Consider the following 15084-nt stretch of genomic DNA (forward strand, 5'->3'; position numbering starts at 1 on the left):
TATATATATATATAGATATAGATAGATATACACAGTATATATATATATATATATATATATATATATATATATATAGATATAGATAGATATACACAGTATATACATATATATGCATGTATATATATATATATATATATATATATATATATATATATATATATATACAGTATATACATATTTATGCATGTATATATATATATATATATATATTTATATATATATATATATATATATATATATATATATATATATATATATATATATATTTGAAATTGCAAGAATACAGCACCCTAAGGTACTAAAACAGTACTATTTCACGTGTCAAATGGTTAAGTTTTTCACACTGAAAAAAAAGCAGGTAAAAAACGTGTCTTTGCAATTAGCGCGTCTACCAAGGTAACCTCAGGACGCCTTTGCAAGGACGCAAGATGCCCACTGGGTATAAATACCCGACCAGAAAGCGAGGAAGGCACTCCACTCTCTGGGCATCACAGCAGAAGCATCCAAACGAAAATCCTTCAAGCATGAACTCTCTTCGCTCAATCGTAGGTTCATTTTCTTATTATATTACTTTTATTGAAAGAAATTCTCATCATTAATAGAAACTAATTCACTGAAATTGATTGATTTAATTAATAGTTGAAGTTATGATTATTCGTATAAGCCATTGATGAGATTTATTTAAACAACGAATTTGTAATTATAAAATGAATTTAAAAAATTAGCAAATAAACGTAACAAATACATGCAATCGTAGTTCATATTATAACTTAGAATAGAGTTACACTTCTCATATTCCTCCAATTCTAAAAGAATCCTTTATTTTTTCCTTTTGTCCTATGTATCCATAAAGATGTTGATGGCCATTGTTATGGCTCTGGTGTGCTCCACCTTCGCTTTTCCTGATCCATCAGGAGGTTATGGCCATGGATTGGGAGGTGGATTCGGTGGAGGATTAGGCCACGGATTGGGTGGTGGATTCGGTGGAGTCACCGTTGTCAGGTAAGAAATCAAAAATAATGTTAAAGTTTACTCTTCATTATGAAATAGTTTAGAAAAGACGACAAAAATATTGTTAAACTTAGAATAATTCTAGGTTATTCTCAAAATCTTGTCTTGAGATTACTATCACACCATTACAGAATATGTAATGTCTAGAATGCCATTAATTCTCAAGTCTTTTCTTCCCTCCTCCCACAGACCTGTGGTGAGCAGAGTCGTTAGTGTCGGCAGTGGATTCGGAGGATTCGGAGGAATTGGAGGAATCGGAGGTGGTGGATATGGATGGTAAAGTTTCCCATAAAAATTGATAAAAAAAGAAAACAATAAATTATCCAAAAGTTTTACATATTTCTTTATCCTCTTGTCAAAAATGAAACATCAATTTTCTATGAATTTCTCCTTAAAAGATATTTTGTGTTTAACAACAAACTTGAATGAGGTAAGATATTGATACTGTGCTCAAAGTAGATTCCTAAAGCAGCCATTTAGCATCAAGCGCCTAAGTCGACTCTTGACAGCGCTTGACTGATTGATTGATTGACTGACTGGACTATCTCCACTCGGGTGTCACAGTAATACATAATTGTATATGTATATGTATATGTATATGTATGTGTATATATATATATATATATATATATATATATATATATATATATATATATATAATATATACATACAAACACACATATTTTATATATATATATATATATATATATATATATATATATATATATATATATATATATATAATTGCTAATACATGTCATACATGCTCAAGTTGAGCAAATGCTTGAGGGTATTTCCTAACTGAAAGAGACCATGTCCCACATATTCACACCTTTGCTATTTAATATTCTAAGGATTATTCAGATCTTTCCATAAACAATATTCCATTTCAAGAATATCGATCCCTTTACATTGGTCTTGAGAAATATTTTCCTTCAAATACTACCAGTTTTAATTTGAAAAAAAAAAGAGTAAGTTTAGACATTTTATTCAAATTTTTATGTCTCTAGAAGTTACAGGTTCATTCTTAGATGCAAGTAATTCTAAAAACACGATATATATATATATATATATATATATATATATATATATATATATTACTTTTTGAAATGTTCAAAGACATTTTGTAACTCTCTAGGAGTGTGGAGATCTGTGGGGTACACGGGACAGATTGCGTGTCTGGTTCCAGGACAGATCAGGTATAATATTTACTTCTTGTCAAAGATATCATATGACTATGCTCCCAATAGAGATTAGGTATATTTTTATCTTGTTCATTACGATTACAAGATGGGCCCCCTATAATTTCCCTTCAAAGCATGTCAACTGTTTCGACTTTAAGACGTCCCAGATATATAAAGGTGTTTTTGGCTCTGAGCCTAATCAAGATTTTTTTTTTTCATTGCAAGACCTATTAAGTATAATTTGCTTCCATGATATGTTAGTAATATTCAAATTCTGGAACAAGTCAAGTATACACTGCGTCTCGGATAAGAGAGGTTTTTTTGCGTTTCTTGGACAGTTTAGATAAGGCTGTGTATAAAGGATATGTTGAACACTGACAAAAAAATCCAGTGAGAAAATAAACTTTTTTCTCTTACTCTGATCAATGACTTGCAAAAGCAAAAATGGCATCTTAAACATGTTACCTGGCGACCACTCACCTCTCTCTCTCTCTCTCTCTCTCTCTCTCTCTCTCTCTCTCTCTCTCTCTCACTCTGAAGATTTATTATAAGCTTATATATCACAATAAAATGGATTCAGCTTTATTACATTAAAAAAAAAATAAGTTGTTTTTATGAAATAAGAATACCGCTGTTATCATCCGGGGAAGTTTCTCTTGGCTCCAAAGAGAAACCTTCCACTGTTTACTAAACAAATCTTCAGCATTCAGTTGCATCACCAAGACAACAAGTCCAGAACTAAACGATAGGATGGGCAGAACGTCAGGGCACAGTATATTATCATAGTTCTTTAAGAGATATATCGATCTAACTACTTTCAAATATCACTATGAGCATGACAAAAACAAATATACCATATATATATATATATATATATATATATATATATATATATATATATATATAAATATCTCTCTCTCTCTCTCTCTCTCTCTCTCTCTCTCTCTCTCTCTCTCTCTCTCTCTCTCTCTCTCTCTCTCTCTCTCTATATATATATATATATATATATATATATATATATGTATAGACGCAAGGTATTAACAATGACACATATGAACAAAACCCAATATTAAGTAATGCCTGCAGTACACAAATATCAATATACTTTTCAACGTGAAATAGGACGACAAGTCTCAAGTGAATGAACGAATGGTAAGATCTGCTTTTAGACGACACATCAATGTTGACGTACAATCTCTTATTAGAGCAGTCATCTTAATTCACTCAAAGAACAGACCTTTGTTCGCCATTCCCAATTACTACATACATTTCTCAGCGATTCCAAGAGTGATAACATCTACAAAGAAACGTTCAAGAAAAGTTTTCTAACGAAAGCAAGGTTTTCAAATGCCTGTAAAATTACCTTCGTCTTCGGAACTTTCAGGTATATAATTTATCCCGAAACTAACATCATTTCTCCTCGGGGATTATATGAATGTAGCGAGACTAAAAAGTGCATAAACAAGGTACTCACCATTTTCCTTTCACGACCCAGTGGACTTCCAATCACTTCTCGAAGCTCCGTCACTGCAAAGAGAGAAAGTCAAAATGATCAACCTGTTCGCTGGAAGAGACTACTGTAATTATAAAGGCTACCTATTCAACATACACCCTTCGACTGAGATTTTCAGTGTTTCTGCTTTCTTTTATGGGCTCTTTTATCTTATATATATACCGTATATATATATATATATGAATATATATATATATATATATATATATATATATATTTATATATATACACACATATGTATATACATATATATATATATATATATATATATATACATATATTTATATATATATATATATATATATATATATATATATATATATATATATATACTGTATGTCACCGCTGCATCCATGAATGATACCATTGTCCACTAGACTTCATTCACAACAGAAATACATGATTATCTAAGTACTATAATACTATAAGCGATGATATTGCAACTTACTTGAGATTCCATTTACAACATAAAATTATTTTGGGACTTGACAACTTCTGCTTCCATGATTTTACATTTTACGTTTCATGAACTTCCCCAATTCACTCAAAGGAAAATATCTATACTTCGAATACACACTACTGAATTTGCTATCTACAAAATTATAATTTGGACGCAATGAGTTTTTTATTATGATTAGCGCAAAGAAGGGTTTATCATAAGCCTCCAAAAGTCTGCGAATGGTCTGTAATTCTAAATATGAAAGTAATTTGCCCTATGGGTAAAATAGAGAATATTAGAGAATTTATTCTTCCTTCCACTCAGTACTCAGGCTGGTAGCTGCCTCATTCGCCAGGTTTACACAGTCCTTCTCAAGTTATACGAAAAGCTCCATTCAAAAAAAAAAAAAAAAAAAAAAAAAAAAAAAAAAATTAACTCTACGGACTCTGGTTGCATGATTTCATAGGATAAAAATATAAAATTTAACAATAAGTAATGAACTAATCATTTATATTCAAATATGATATATACAATTAGATGGGGATATTATCCACTATCTTTGAAAAAGACAGGCATGAAATGTTTCCGGAGGATAGTGAATTCTCATTTGCTGTAGTCCTGTACCAAGGTTCAGTACTGTGCTAATAAGAACATTCGCTCAAATTGCAAATTGGCACAGGGTAATTCCAGTTGCATTGAGAACATCACTTCCAATCAAAAAGTAAATATTTTGTAAGTGCAACAAAACTGACATTTGCAATACGAAAAAGAATAGCAAACTTCATAACTTGAATTGATAATTTAAGAATTTATATGGAAAAGATAGCCAATACCTGTACATTTAGAATATACATCCATTATTGTCAAATATTAAAAATTTAGCAATATAATTATTGGAACTTAAATCTAGCCCCATCAACAACAGTTTACGTTTTAATGCTTTAGAGACATGAATTTTATTTAAATTATAGATATCATTCATAAGTCCTCATCATTTTGAGGGTTTTCTATATTTTTTCATTGAGGTAGCAATGATACAACGACATACAGTATGTGTTAAATTACGGAGTTCATATCACACAACTTATGAGAACCCATTAAATGTTATTAGCATCCAAAGAAGCCGATCGTTGAATATTGCCCTGTCGCTCAACAGGAATATCTCCGAATCTTGAGTACCAAATCTCTAGTAATTCCAGTTGGAATTTCGAATTTTCAGATAACGAAGAGCAAAAGTTTTAAAGCATCTTTGTGATTTTCAAGTGTTTAAAGACCTGCAATTACCATCTGTGGTTTCCCCTTTTTTAAATTTATTTTAGGGCAAATAATATAAACGTAATTTTTTTTTTTCACTATTTATTATTTATTATTTCGTATTATCTCGCAGTGTTACCATCCATAGCCTCCATAACGTCCACCTCCGAATCCTCCAAGTCCGCTGCTGACCACGACTCTGCTAACCACAGGTCTGTGGCAGGGAAGGAGACAGTTAGACTTTACACTCATAAGAGAATCTCAAGGTATAAAGCATAATGAATCAAATCATTCTAGATTATTAGGTGAATACTGATATTCATTTCACTCAAGATGAGTAATTGATCTTTTTAAATTAAGCAAAATACCATTTTAATTATATACTGTCAACAATTTAAGCATACCTGACTACAGTGACTCCGCCGAATCCACCACCCAATCCATGGCCAAAACCGCCTCCCAATCCGTGACCTATTCCCCCACCGAATCCACCTAATCCATGGCCATATCCACCAGATGGCTCAGGGAAGGCGGAGGCGCAGATGACCATAGCCAAGACAATGGCTACCATCAACTAAGGTAGTAGAGACAAAAAGGAAGAGATACAAATAAAGTAAAGGTTCTGAATATATTTCTATATAATTGATACGCGTATCACTTTGGCAATACTGTACTCAATAGGAATGCAATTGCAAATTAATACTGATGAATGTATACAAGGGGGGAAATGAAAGCAGATTATTATACCAGGTCATAGTAAACAAAAGATAGGATTCTGGTATTCTTTGATGAAAGGAAAAACTTTTCTGATTCATAATTCTCAAGTACGAGGTCAAACTATGTGTAGCTTAACCCTTACCTCACAATGACTTGCCATCTATGACAAAATCTGTTTATGGTAATTATATAAAATCTCAAAAAAAAAATTCCGAAGTTAACTTACGACTGGACGAAGGAAGTTCATGTTTGGATATCTGTCTTTTGGAAACCTTTCGCTGGGAGTGCTGAAAAAGGATAATGCAATGGAAGTGTTTCGGTGGGTATTTATATCTGGTGAGAATCCCACGCCCTTGGGAAGATGACTTGGCTGATTGCCTCCGTGGAACAAAAAAAGTTACGTCGTAGTAACGGGTCTTATTCATTTATACACCAATTTCCTGCTTTCATTGAACTGTCATAATTTTACATTTTAATGTGGCCTTGATCAACCTTTTTTTCTATTTATCAACAAATAATGAATATACTAAATTTCTTACATAGAAGAGGATAATATTGATATTTTCAATATTTGTGCAATATCTTTTTATTCATTGATATAAAAGTGTTAGTCTAATTTTCATTAGCTTTCAACAAATAATACTAGTCTGCCATCACATAACTTTAGAGAAATATATAAACAAAGGAATCTAATTAGGCTACTCTGCTTCCCTTTTTTTTTTTTAAAACACTTAAAGGGTTTTTTTCGCAAATTTATCACGTGATAATTTTCCTGCACTTTCGAAAATATTCCTTTCAGGAAAGTTAATGTGTCGCAAACCTTTCGGAGAATATCATGCTACCTTTTGAAGAGCACATTTGAGACACTTTAAGTTTTCTCAAAATGTTCAAAGCACTTAACATAACTAATATCTATTCTAAGTTACACTTGTTCTTCTCAATTCACTAAAAAGATTCTCAATAGATAGTTGTGATTTCCATTTTCCTTCTCAGACAATAAAAGTGAATACTAAACTTTACTAAAGTGTTTAGGTCTATGTATTCTAGTGTTTCATTACGAACAAGATGATGGCAGTACATGGTAAGGACCTTTCGTTTATATATATATATATATATATATATATATATATATATATATATATATATATATATATATATATATATATATTTATATATATATACATTAGTACAGATACATATATATATATATATATGTGTGTGTATATATATATATATATATATATATATATATATATATATACATAACATATATATAAATACATATATATATATATATATACATTTATATATATACATACATATATATATGTATATATATATATATATATATATATATATATATATATACATATATATATATACAGTGTGGGCCACAAAAAGAGAAAAAAATAAACTCATATTTTCTAAGAAAATAATTTTTACTTTCCTGTTTTCAGGTGAGGTACCCAAAACACCTACAAGTTTTGTCTGACAGCAGAATGGACCACTACGATCACTTTTCAGTGGAAGAGAGGACCAGGATTATGGAGCTGTATTTTGCAACTAAGTTGCCTACACTGGTTCAAAGACAGTTTCAACACGAACATCTTGAGAAATAAATTCTACATCATCACATTATCACACGCTTGGTAGAAAAGTTCAGAAACACTGGAAGTGTGATTAACAACAACAAAGGCCCTTGTGGTCAAAAAGTCTCAGTGAAGATCATAGTGAACATTACAGACATCAAGGACCACTTACAACAGTTGCCCCGCAAGTCCAACAGATGGCTGTCACAGGAAGTGGCCATTTCCAGGACATCTCTGCGCCCCATCATTCACAGTGACTTAAAGCAGTTTTCTGTTCAGATTCTGCTAGCACGGACCGAAGCCAATCAGACTGAACGCTTTGAGTTTGACCAAACCATTAGTGAGCGCATTGAGAATGACCCTCAACTTTTGTACCACTTTCTTTTCAGCAACAGGTGCACTTTAGGCTTTAGGCCAATGAACAGCATCACGAAAATGTTGAAAAACCTCGGAGTGTAGAAAAATAACTGCGGTTCGCACTTGGAAAGAATGGTATTTTTTGCTCATACTTCTTTGAAGATAATGGTCATCCAGTGACAGTGAATTCAGACCGATATACCGAAATGCATCTAAGACGCTTTACTACAGCATTAAGGAGAAGAGGTTTTGATATCGACACCGTCGAGTTTCAACAGGATAAGGCACCACCTCATTGTTCTGACTGAACTCTTCAATACCTCAGGTAACACTTTCTAGGTGATCGATTAATATCAAGGAGAACCGACCATCCATGGTCGCCCTACTACTCTCGTCTCAACCTGCTGGACTACTTTCTATGGGGCTAACTGAAGGAGAGAGTGTATGTGGACAATCCAGACACAATTGACAGATTGAAATAAAACATAAGGAGAGAGATCCGGAGAATTCCTAACGACATGATGGAGAGAGCTGTCAACAATTCCAATGTAAGAGTGGCGAATGTCATTCAGCAGCGAGGGACCTGGATTGAACCTATCATAAATCGATGACTACAGTAGACAAAAACTTATCAATTTAAAAATTATTTGTACAATAAAACTTAACACATTGTTCATGTCTGGTGAAAAGTCTTGCAAAATTACATATTATTGTAGACACTGAAACAATTTTATTTTTTCCCACTTTTGTGGCCCAACCTGTTTATACTGTATGTATGTATGCATGTATATATATATATATATATATATATATATATATATATATATATACATATATAAATATATATATATATATATATATATATATATATATATATATATATATAAATATATATATATATATATAAATACATATATAGATACACACACACACACACACACACACATATATATATATATATATATATATATATATATATATATATATATATATATATTATATATATATATATATATATATATATTATATATATATATAATTTATTTCTGTGTAAACATTCAAAATGCATGTTTACATCTACTAAAATAATTATATAAAGAGCAAACTTACTCATATGTGAATTTATTATATTCATTAGGCTTAAAATGGCTTCCAAATTACAAAAAAAAAAGGTAGGTGGCTCTAAATTTATGTTTAAGGTCACTGCCTGGGAAATGTCCACTGAAGGTCAAAGTTCATAAGTTATAAGTCTAACAATACTGAAGGTAACGAGATATAGCGTTACCAGAGCATCGCAGCAGATGCCAAAAACAAGCAATCCTGAAACAATGAACTTCATTCTTTGAATCGTAGCTTTATTTCTTGATGTCCCTTATCATAAAAAATCCCCCATAAGATGTTACTTGAAATTACCTAGCTCCTGGTTGAGCTACGTATTCCGATTGGGATTACCTAAGATAATTTTTAGTCAATTCTCTTCAATAAAACCCATATCACACTTAAGCTCAGATGCAGCGCATAGGTTATGTAGAGAGTACAAACTTGATGGTACGAAGACAGTAAAATTTTTTGACTAATTTAGCCAAATTAGCATACACAGCATGCAGACAAGACACTTACTGCATGGTAAGAGTACGAACATTACTTAGACAGTACATTTGGCATTGGAGAGTACAGATCACCAGGTACTGAAGCAACACGGAGGCCACGTAAAGAGTTCAGAGGCAGCACAGAAAGTACGCAGACAGTACTGAAAGTATGGATATAGTATGGATGTATAATTATAGTGTGGACACAGTACAGACAACTGCTGGATTGTCAATATCCCTATATAAACAGCCATATTATTTGGGCCCAAATCATTCACATTCTTCTTTCAGATCACTCACAGAGAACTCCAAAATACAAGTGATTATAGGAGACTACAACGAATCACAGAATTAGTTCTTCGATGGTTAAGGGCTGCACAAGCCACCATGCACTTAATAAGTCTGCAAGAGCGGAAGTGAAGAGAGTATGGAGAGTGCAGACGCTGCAGATAGGGGATGAATCGTGTCAGAGGCAGTGAGGATAGAGTATGGACGGCGGTGTATAAAAATTGGATTTTGATCATACTCTCGAATTGGCTAATCCACTGAAACATGCAATCCCTTTTAAGATGTTGCCGGATCACGTCGGACGGGCCCAGGAATACGCAATGATGCAACACAGTGTACGCATACAGTATAGACCCCTTGCGGATCTCAGCAGATGCTCTATCAGCAGCCATCTGTGAGTATGTGTGATAGGGATTTAAATGAACTTGAAGCTGCTAAATATGATTATGCAAAGAATATTATTCCACAAACATCCAATAAAATAATTAGGCAGTTGAAAGATATCAAAGGATACATCATCACAATATACATTCCCATTTAATTTTAAAGGATTGAGCCCTCTATTTTATCTCTGGGTCCATCAGTCAGTTATAGCCGTAGAGTAAGTGGTAGATTAGACCATGGATTAGCTCATAGTCTTGGCCATTGATTAGGTGATGTATTAGGCCATGGATTTGGTGCTAGCTTTGGCCATGGATTAGGTATTGGACTTGGCCATGGATGAGCTGCCGGATTTTGACATGGATTTAACACTGGATTAGACGTGGATTTGATCCTGCATTAGATGGTGGATTTTGTGGAGTCTCTAAAGGCCGGTAAGCTATCTTTATTACAAGTTTCGTTTTTATGAATAAAGGATTGAGGTAGATAGATGGCAGAATAAAAAATGACTCAATACTTCATGTATTATTCACCGAATTAGGTAGTAGTCAGAAATACAATAAAAAAAAATTAACAGAATGTAACAGTATATTTCAGTTCATCTTCAGCTAAATATCTAAGTCTCTTATTCTTCCACAACATAGACTTGTGGTAAGCAGATTCGTTGGCGTCAGCAGTGAAATCGGACATAAAGGATTCGGAGGTGGACGTTATGGTGGTTACCGTTTGAAATGTTCAAGAATATGATATGATCAAAAGCATAATAAACTAAGCTAGCCGGATACCACTAGATTTATTCATTCTTCGATAAAAAATGATTGTATCTATTGTCCTACAGAGAAAATTAGCTTGGTTTAGAACTATATCAATTTAAGAATGCAAAACTTGAATTAATACAATCACTCTTAATTACATTGTACATTGAAGATCTCAAAAATAACTACCTTAACATTAGCTGCCTTAAAGTAGCTAATGTCTCTCTTTGAATGTAAAAAGGAGAAATGAAAAACGAAGATAATAATATTTACATGACAAAATAAAGCCCACATTTACACTGCATAGACAACTAGGACATCCCCTGCAGAATTAGCTATTTGTAAACCTACTTAAAGAAAGTACGAAATGCTCGGGTCAATTTTGTACTACCAGCCCAAAACATTACGAGGGCCTTTTGCAAATATTTGTCCACTATAGAAAATTTGACAATCATTGGTAACTTGAAAAGTCGTCCTATTTGTGCTGCAATCTCTCTTTATATTCCTCGTTGCTCTAAGAGTTAATGGGTTGAAAACTCCTAGGTTTCAATATTTCTACTAAAAAATTTGGTTGGGTTTTATTTCATTCTGAATCTGAACCGATATGTTTTATATCAAGTATACTGTATGCATAAGTAAAAACAAATTTAAATTGTCTTTTTATCATCTTTGAATTAATACGTCATAGTAGTTGATACTAAACTAGGTACGTGGTAAGCTAGACAATATAAGTCTCCAGACACGCGTTGAGATACTGCCGCTAGAGTTATTGGGACCTTTGACTGGCCAGATACTAGTACATGGGATCACTCTCTGGTTACGGCTCATCTTTCGTTTACCTACACATACAACGAATAGTCTGGCCTACTCATTAAATATTCTTCACTCAAGACGTTGACTACTGCACAATAATTGGTCAATGACTACTTCCCACATGGTGAAGGTAGACAACTCTTTAGTTATGGTAAGCCCTTATTCTAGTAAAAATAAACTCCAAAATCAAACCATTGTTCTTTAGTCTTCGGTAGTGCCATTGTCTCTGTACCAGGGTCTTCCACAGTCTTACATTTGAGTTCTCTTGCTTGAGGGTACATTCAAGTTCACTATTCTATATGCTTTCTTATTTCCTTTCCTTATTGGGCTAATAAATGTAGGATTTAAAAAAAATCATAACACTGACTTGTTTAAGTTTATTACATTTTCAATATTTCATATATCATAAGGAGGGAATTCTACCATCCATAACCACCTCCGATTCCCCCGAATCCCCCGTGTCCGATTCCACTGCTGACGCCAACGACTCTGGTAACGACGGGTCTGAGGTGATGACCAAGAAGGGAATTAGACTCGAGACTCATGTGGGAATCTCTTGTGAAGTTCCAGAGTGGGAATCATTTCGATTCCTGATACTGGCATTCATTTTTTTATTAATTCCATTATAAATCAATTGAAAATATAGAAAATACTGATTAAATTCCAATATTTTCTTCAGTCTAAATGATCTCACAAAAATAACCTGCAAGAAAGACAATTATCCTACCGAACAACAGAGACTGTGCTTAATCCATGGCCGAAACCACCTCCCAATCCATGGCCGATTCCACCGCCAAATCCACCTAATCCGCCATATCCACCAGATGGATCAGGGAAGGCGGAGATCGAGCACACCAAGGCCATAACAATGGCCACCACAAACTGATAGGAGATCAAGAAGGAAAAATTGAAAACATTAAGGAGTCCATACATTGGTGAGAAGGATCTGCATACATTATCTCATTTAAAATCAAGGTTATTAATTTCGGTTAAAAGCTAAAAGGATTCTAAGACCAAATTAATGTTGAGGACGTGCAATCAAAACGATCTCATATAAGAACTTTAGATTCTAAGTTTTCTAAAAAGCAAAAGTATTTTTAGGATACTGAAATTATATGAATCTTGAACTACAAATGTCTTATGCAATCCACCGAAAGGAATTAATATTTACAGAATTTCAAAACTTTTTCATTGAAATAAATTTACGATTGGGCGAAGGAAGTTCATGTCTGGATGTGTCTTCTGGGACTCCTAAAGAAGGATTATGCAATGGACACGTTCTCCGCTGGTATTTATACCCGTCGGGATCTTACGTCCTTGGGGAGAATGAGTCAGCAAAAAGCTCCTTCGAAAGAAGGTTCCTCTGGAGTAACGGGTTTTTGTGACATTTTTTCTCCTCCTTTTCTACTTTCAATTGTTAAATCTGGTCTGATTCTAGGATCTGTTTTTTTTCTAAGTGGAAGGACAACTAATCTGATATGCGACGCAGAATAAATTTACGTCAACTTCAAGTCTTGGAACCTATTTTTTTAAGCAGATATTTATTCCACATTTACATCTAAGCCGATGTATATTTGCCAAATAACAAAACCTAAGCAAATTCAATAACAATGATCCAGATTATTTTATTTTTCTGTTTCACTGGATCCTCTTGGGCAAATGATAGGGTTTATTAGTTTATTTACTTCTAGAGTGGCTATTTATACGAAGTTTTTATCTTCTTCATTAATATTCTTTTAATCAATTCTTAAAATAGTTTCCTTTCTAAACTTCATCAGAGTATAATAGCTAATTTGAACTAACTCTGCGTTTGGGAGACACCATTCATTATGATTTTTCTTTTAAATTTCATTTTGGTTAAAAATATAAAAATAATAAGACATTTATTTTCTTGTTCTACTTTCAATACATGATCGTAAATATATATATATATATATATATATATATATATATATATATATATATATAAATTATATATAAATATATATATATATACATATGGGATCTCTGTTAATGTTTTTGTTGATCCCATCAATATTTTTATCGGTTATTTGTAACGTAGGTTTCTGGGTTAAGCGTCAATTTGTATTTGCAAGGATACAACAATCTAAGGTACTGTTTCACGTGTCAGAATGTTAGGTTTTTTCAACTTGAATAAAAAGCAGGTTAAAAACGTGTCTATGCAATTAGCGTGTCTGCCAAGGTAACCTCAGAACGCCTTTGCAAGGACGCAAGATGCCCAATGGGTATAAATACCCGAGCAGAAAGCGAGGAAGGCACTCCACTGTCTGGGCATCACAACAGAAGCATCCAAACGAAAATCCTTCAAACATGAACTCTCTTCGCTCAATCGTAGGTTCATTTTCTTATATTACTTTTATTGAAAGAAATTCTAATCAATAATAAAAACTAATCCACTGAAATTAATTTATTTGAAATATAGTTGTAGTTATGATTATTTGTAAAAGTCATTTGTACCAGTCATTTAAACAACAAATGAATTTAAAACTTCAGCAAATAGGTATCTAACTAATATATCCAATTGCAGTTTATGTTATCACTTAGAATAAAAGTACAGTTCTCTAATTCCTTAAATTCTTAATGAATCCTTTTTTTCCCTTTTTTTCTCTGGATCCATAAAGATGTTGATGGCCATTGTTATGGCTCTAGTGTGCTCCACCTTCGCTTTTCCTGATCCATCAGGAGGTTATGGCCATGGATTGGGAGGTGGATTCGGCGGAGGATTAGGCCACGGATTGGGAGGTGGATTTGGTGGAGTCACCGTTGTCAGGTAAGCATAGTTCATAAAAGACGACAAAAATATTGCTGAACTTAGAATAATTCTAGGTTATTCTCATGATCTTCTTGAGTAAGTTTACTATTAATTAATCTCTGCAGTAATAGAGTAAATAAAATTCACACCATTACAGAATATGTAATACCTAGAGTGCCCTTTATTCTCAAGTCTCTTCTTCCGTCCTCCCACAGACCTGTGGTGAGCAGAGTCGTTAGTGTCAGCAGTGGATTCGGACACGGAGGATTCGGAGGAATTGGAGGAATCGGAGGTGGTGGATATGGATGGTAAAGTTTTGCATGAAAACCAATAAAAACGTAATAAATAATTCATAAGTATTACACATTTCCTTATCCTCTTATCAAAAAGGAAACAATAATTTTCAAGGAATTACTCCATA

General features: G+C 33.1%; 3 protein-coding genes across 4 annotated transcripts; 1 reads left to right on the top strand and 2 right to left on the bottom strand.

Moving 5' to 3' along the window:
* The first annotated feature begins 474 nt into the window (after nucleotides 1-474).
* Nucleotides 475-15001, top strand: LOC137629020 (uncharacterized). 2 transcript variants are annotated; one of them, XM_068360279.1, is made up of 3 exons: nucleotides 475-545; nucleotides 854-1002; nucleotides 14879-15001. In XM_068360279.1, the coding sequence occupies exons 1-3, from the start codon at nucleotides 525-527 to the stop codon at nucleotides 14973-14975; spliced, it is 267 nt and encodes an 88-aa protein (XP_068216380.1). In that variant the 5' UTR covers nucleotides 475-524; the 3' UTR covers nucleotides 14976-15001. The 2 variants fall into 2 exon arrangements, with proteins under 2 accessions (XP_068216380.1, XP_068216381.1); XM_068360280.1 differs by lacking the exon at nucleotides 14879-15001 and adding an exon at nucleotides 1201-1300.
* On the bottom strand, nucleotides 5503-6401 carry LOC137629017 (uncharacterized). The gene is made up of 3 exons (XM_068360275.1): nucleotides 6345-6401; nucleotides 5806-5975; nucleotides 5503-5615 (listed from the first exon to the last, which is right to left on the bottom strand). The coding sequence occupies exons 1-3, from the start codon at nucleotides 6363-6365 to the stop codon at nucleotides 5537-5539; spliced, it is 270 nt and encodes an 89-aa protein (XP_068216376.1). The 5' UTR covers nucleotides 6366-6401; the 3' UTR covers nucleotides 5503-5536.
* LOC137629021 (keratin, type I cytoskeletal 14-like) lies at nucleotides 12259-13137 on the bottom strand. The gene is made up of 3 exons (XM_068360281.1): nucleotides 13097-13137; nucleotides 12618-12772; nucleotides 12259-12394 (listed from the first exon to the last, which is right to left on the bottom strand). Exons 1-3 carry the CDS (start codon nucleotides 13115-13117, stop codon nucleotides 12310-12312), a joined length of 261 nt encoding a protein of 86 aa, XP_068216382.1. The 5' UTR covers nucleotides 13118-13137; the 3' UTR covers nucleotides 12259-12309.
* Nucleotides 15002-15084: the final 83 nt, after the last annotated feature.

The sequence above is a fragment of the Palaemon carinicauda genome, chromosome 37 (assembly GCF_036898095.1).
Source record: "Palaemon carinicauda isolate YSFRI2023 chromosome 37, ASM3689809v2, whole genome shotgun sequence".
Taxonomy (NCBI): Eukaryota; Metazoa; Arthropoda; class Malacostraca; order Decapoda; family Palaemonidae; genus Palaemon; species Palaemon carinicauda.

What these genes read in the sequence shown, in the direction of transcription:
- LOC137629021 (XM_068360281.1), bottom strand. Translation starts at nt 13,117, where the DNA reads ATGAACTTCCTTCGCCCAATC. An exon ending in TGAACTTCCTTCGCCCAATC is followed by an intron (nt 12,773 to 13,096) that starts GTAAATTTATTT and finishes ATCTCCTATCAG; the next exon opens with TTTGTGGTGGCCATTGTTAT. An exon ending in AGCACAGTCTCTGTTGTTCG is followed by an intron (nt 12,395 to 12,617) that starts GTAGGATAATTG and finishes TCATCACCTCAG; the next exon opens with ACCCGTCGTTACCAGAGTCG.
- LOC137629017 (XM_068360275.1), bottom strand. Translation starts at nt 6,365, where the DNA reads ATGAACTTCCTTCGTCCAGTC. An exon ending in TGAACTTCCTTCGTCCAGTC is followed by an intron (nt 5,976 to 6,344) that starts GTAAGTTAACTT and finishes CTACTACCTTAG; the next exon opens with TTGATGGTAGCCATTGTCTT. An exon ending in GGCGGAGTCACTGTAGTCAG is followed by an intron (nt 5,616 to 5,805) that starts GTATGCTTAAAT and finishes TCCCTGCCACAG; the next exon opens with ACCTGTGGTTAGCAGAGTCG.
- LOC137629020 (XM_068360279.1), top strand. Translation starts at nt 525, where the DNA reads ATGAACTCTCTTCGCTCAATC. An exon ending in TGAACTCTCTTCGCTCAATC is followed by an intron (nt 546 to 853) that starts GTAGGTTCATTT and finishes GTATCCATAAAG; the next exon opens with ATGTTGATGGCCATTGTTAT. An exon ending in GGTGGAGTCACCGTTGTCAG is followed by an intron (nt 1,003 to 14,878) that starts GTAAGAAATCAA and finishes GTCCTCCCACAG; the next exon opens with ACCTGTGGTGAGCAGAGTCG.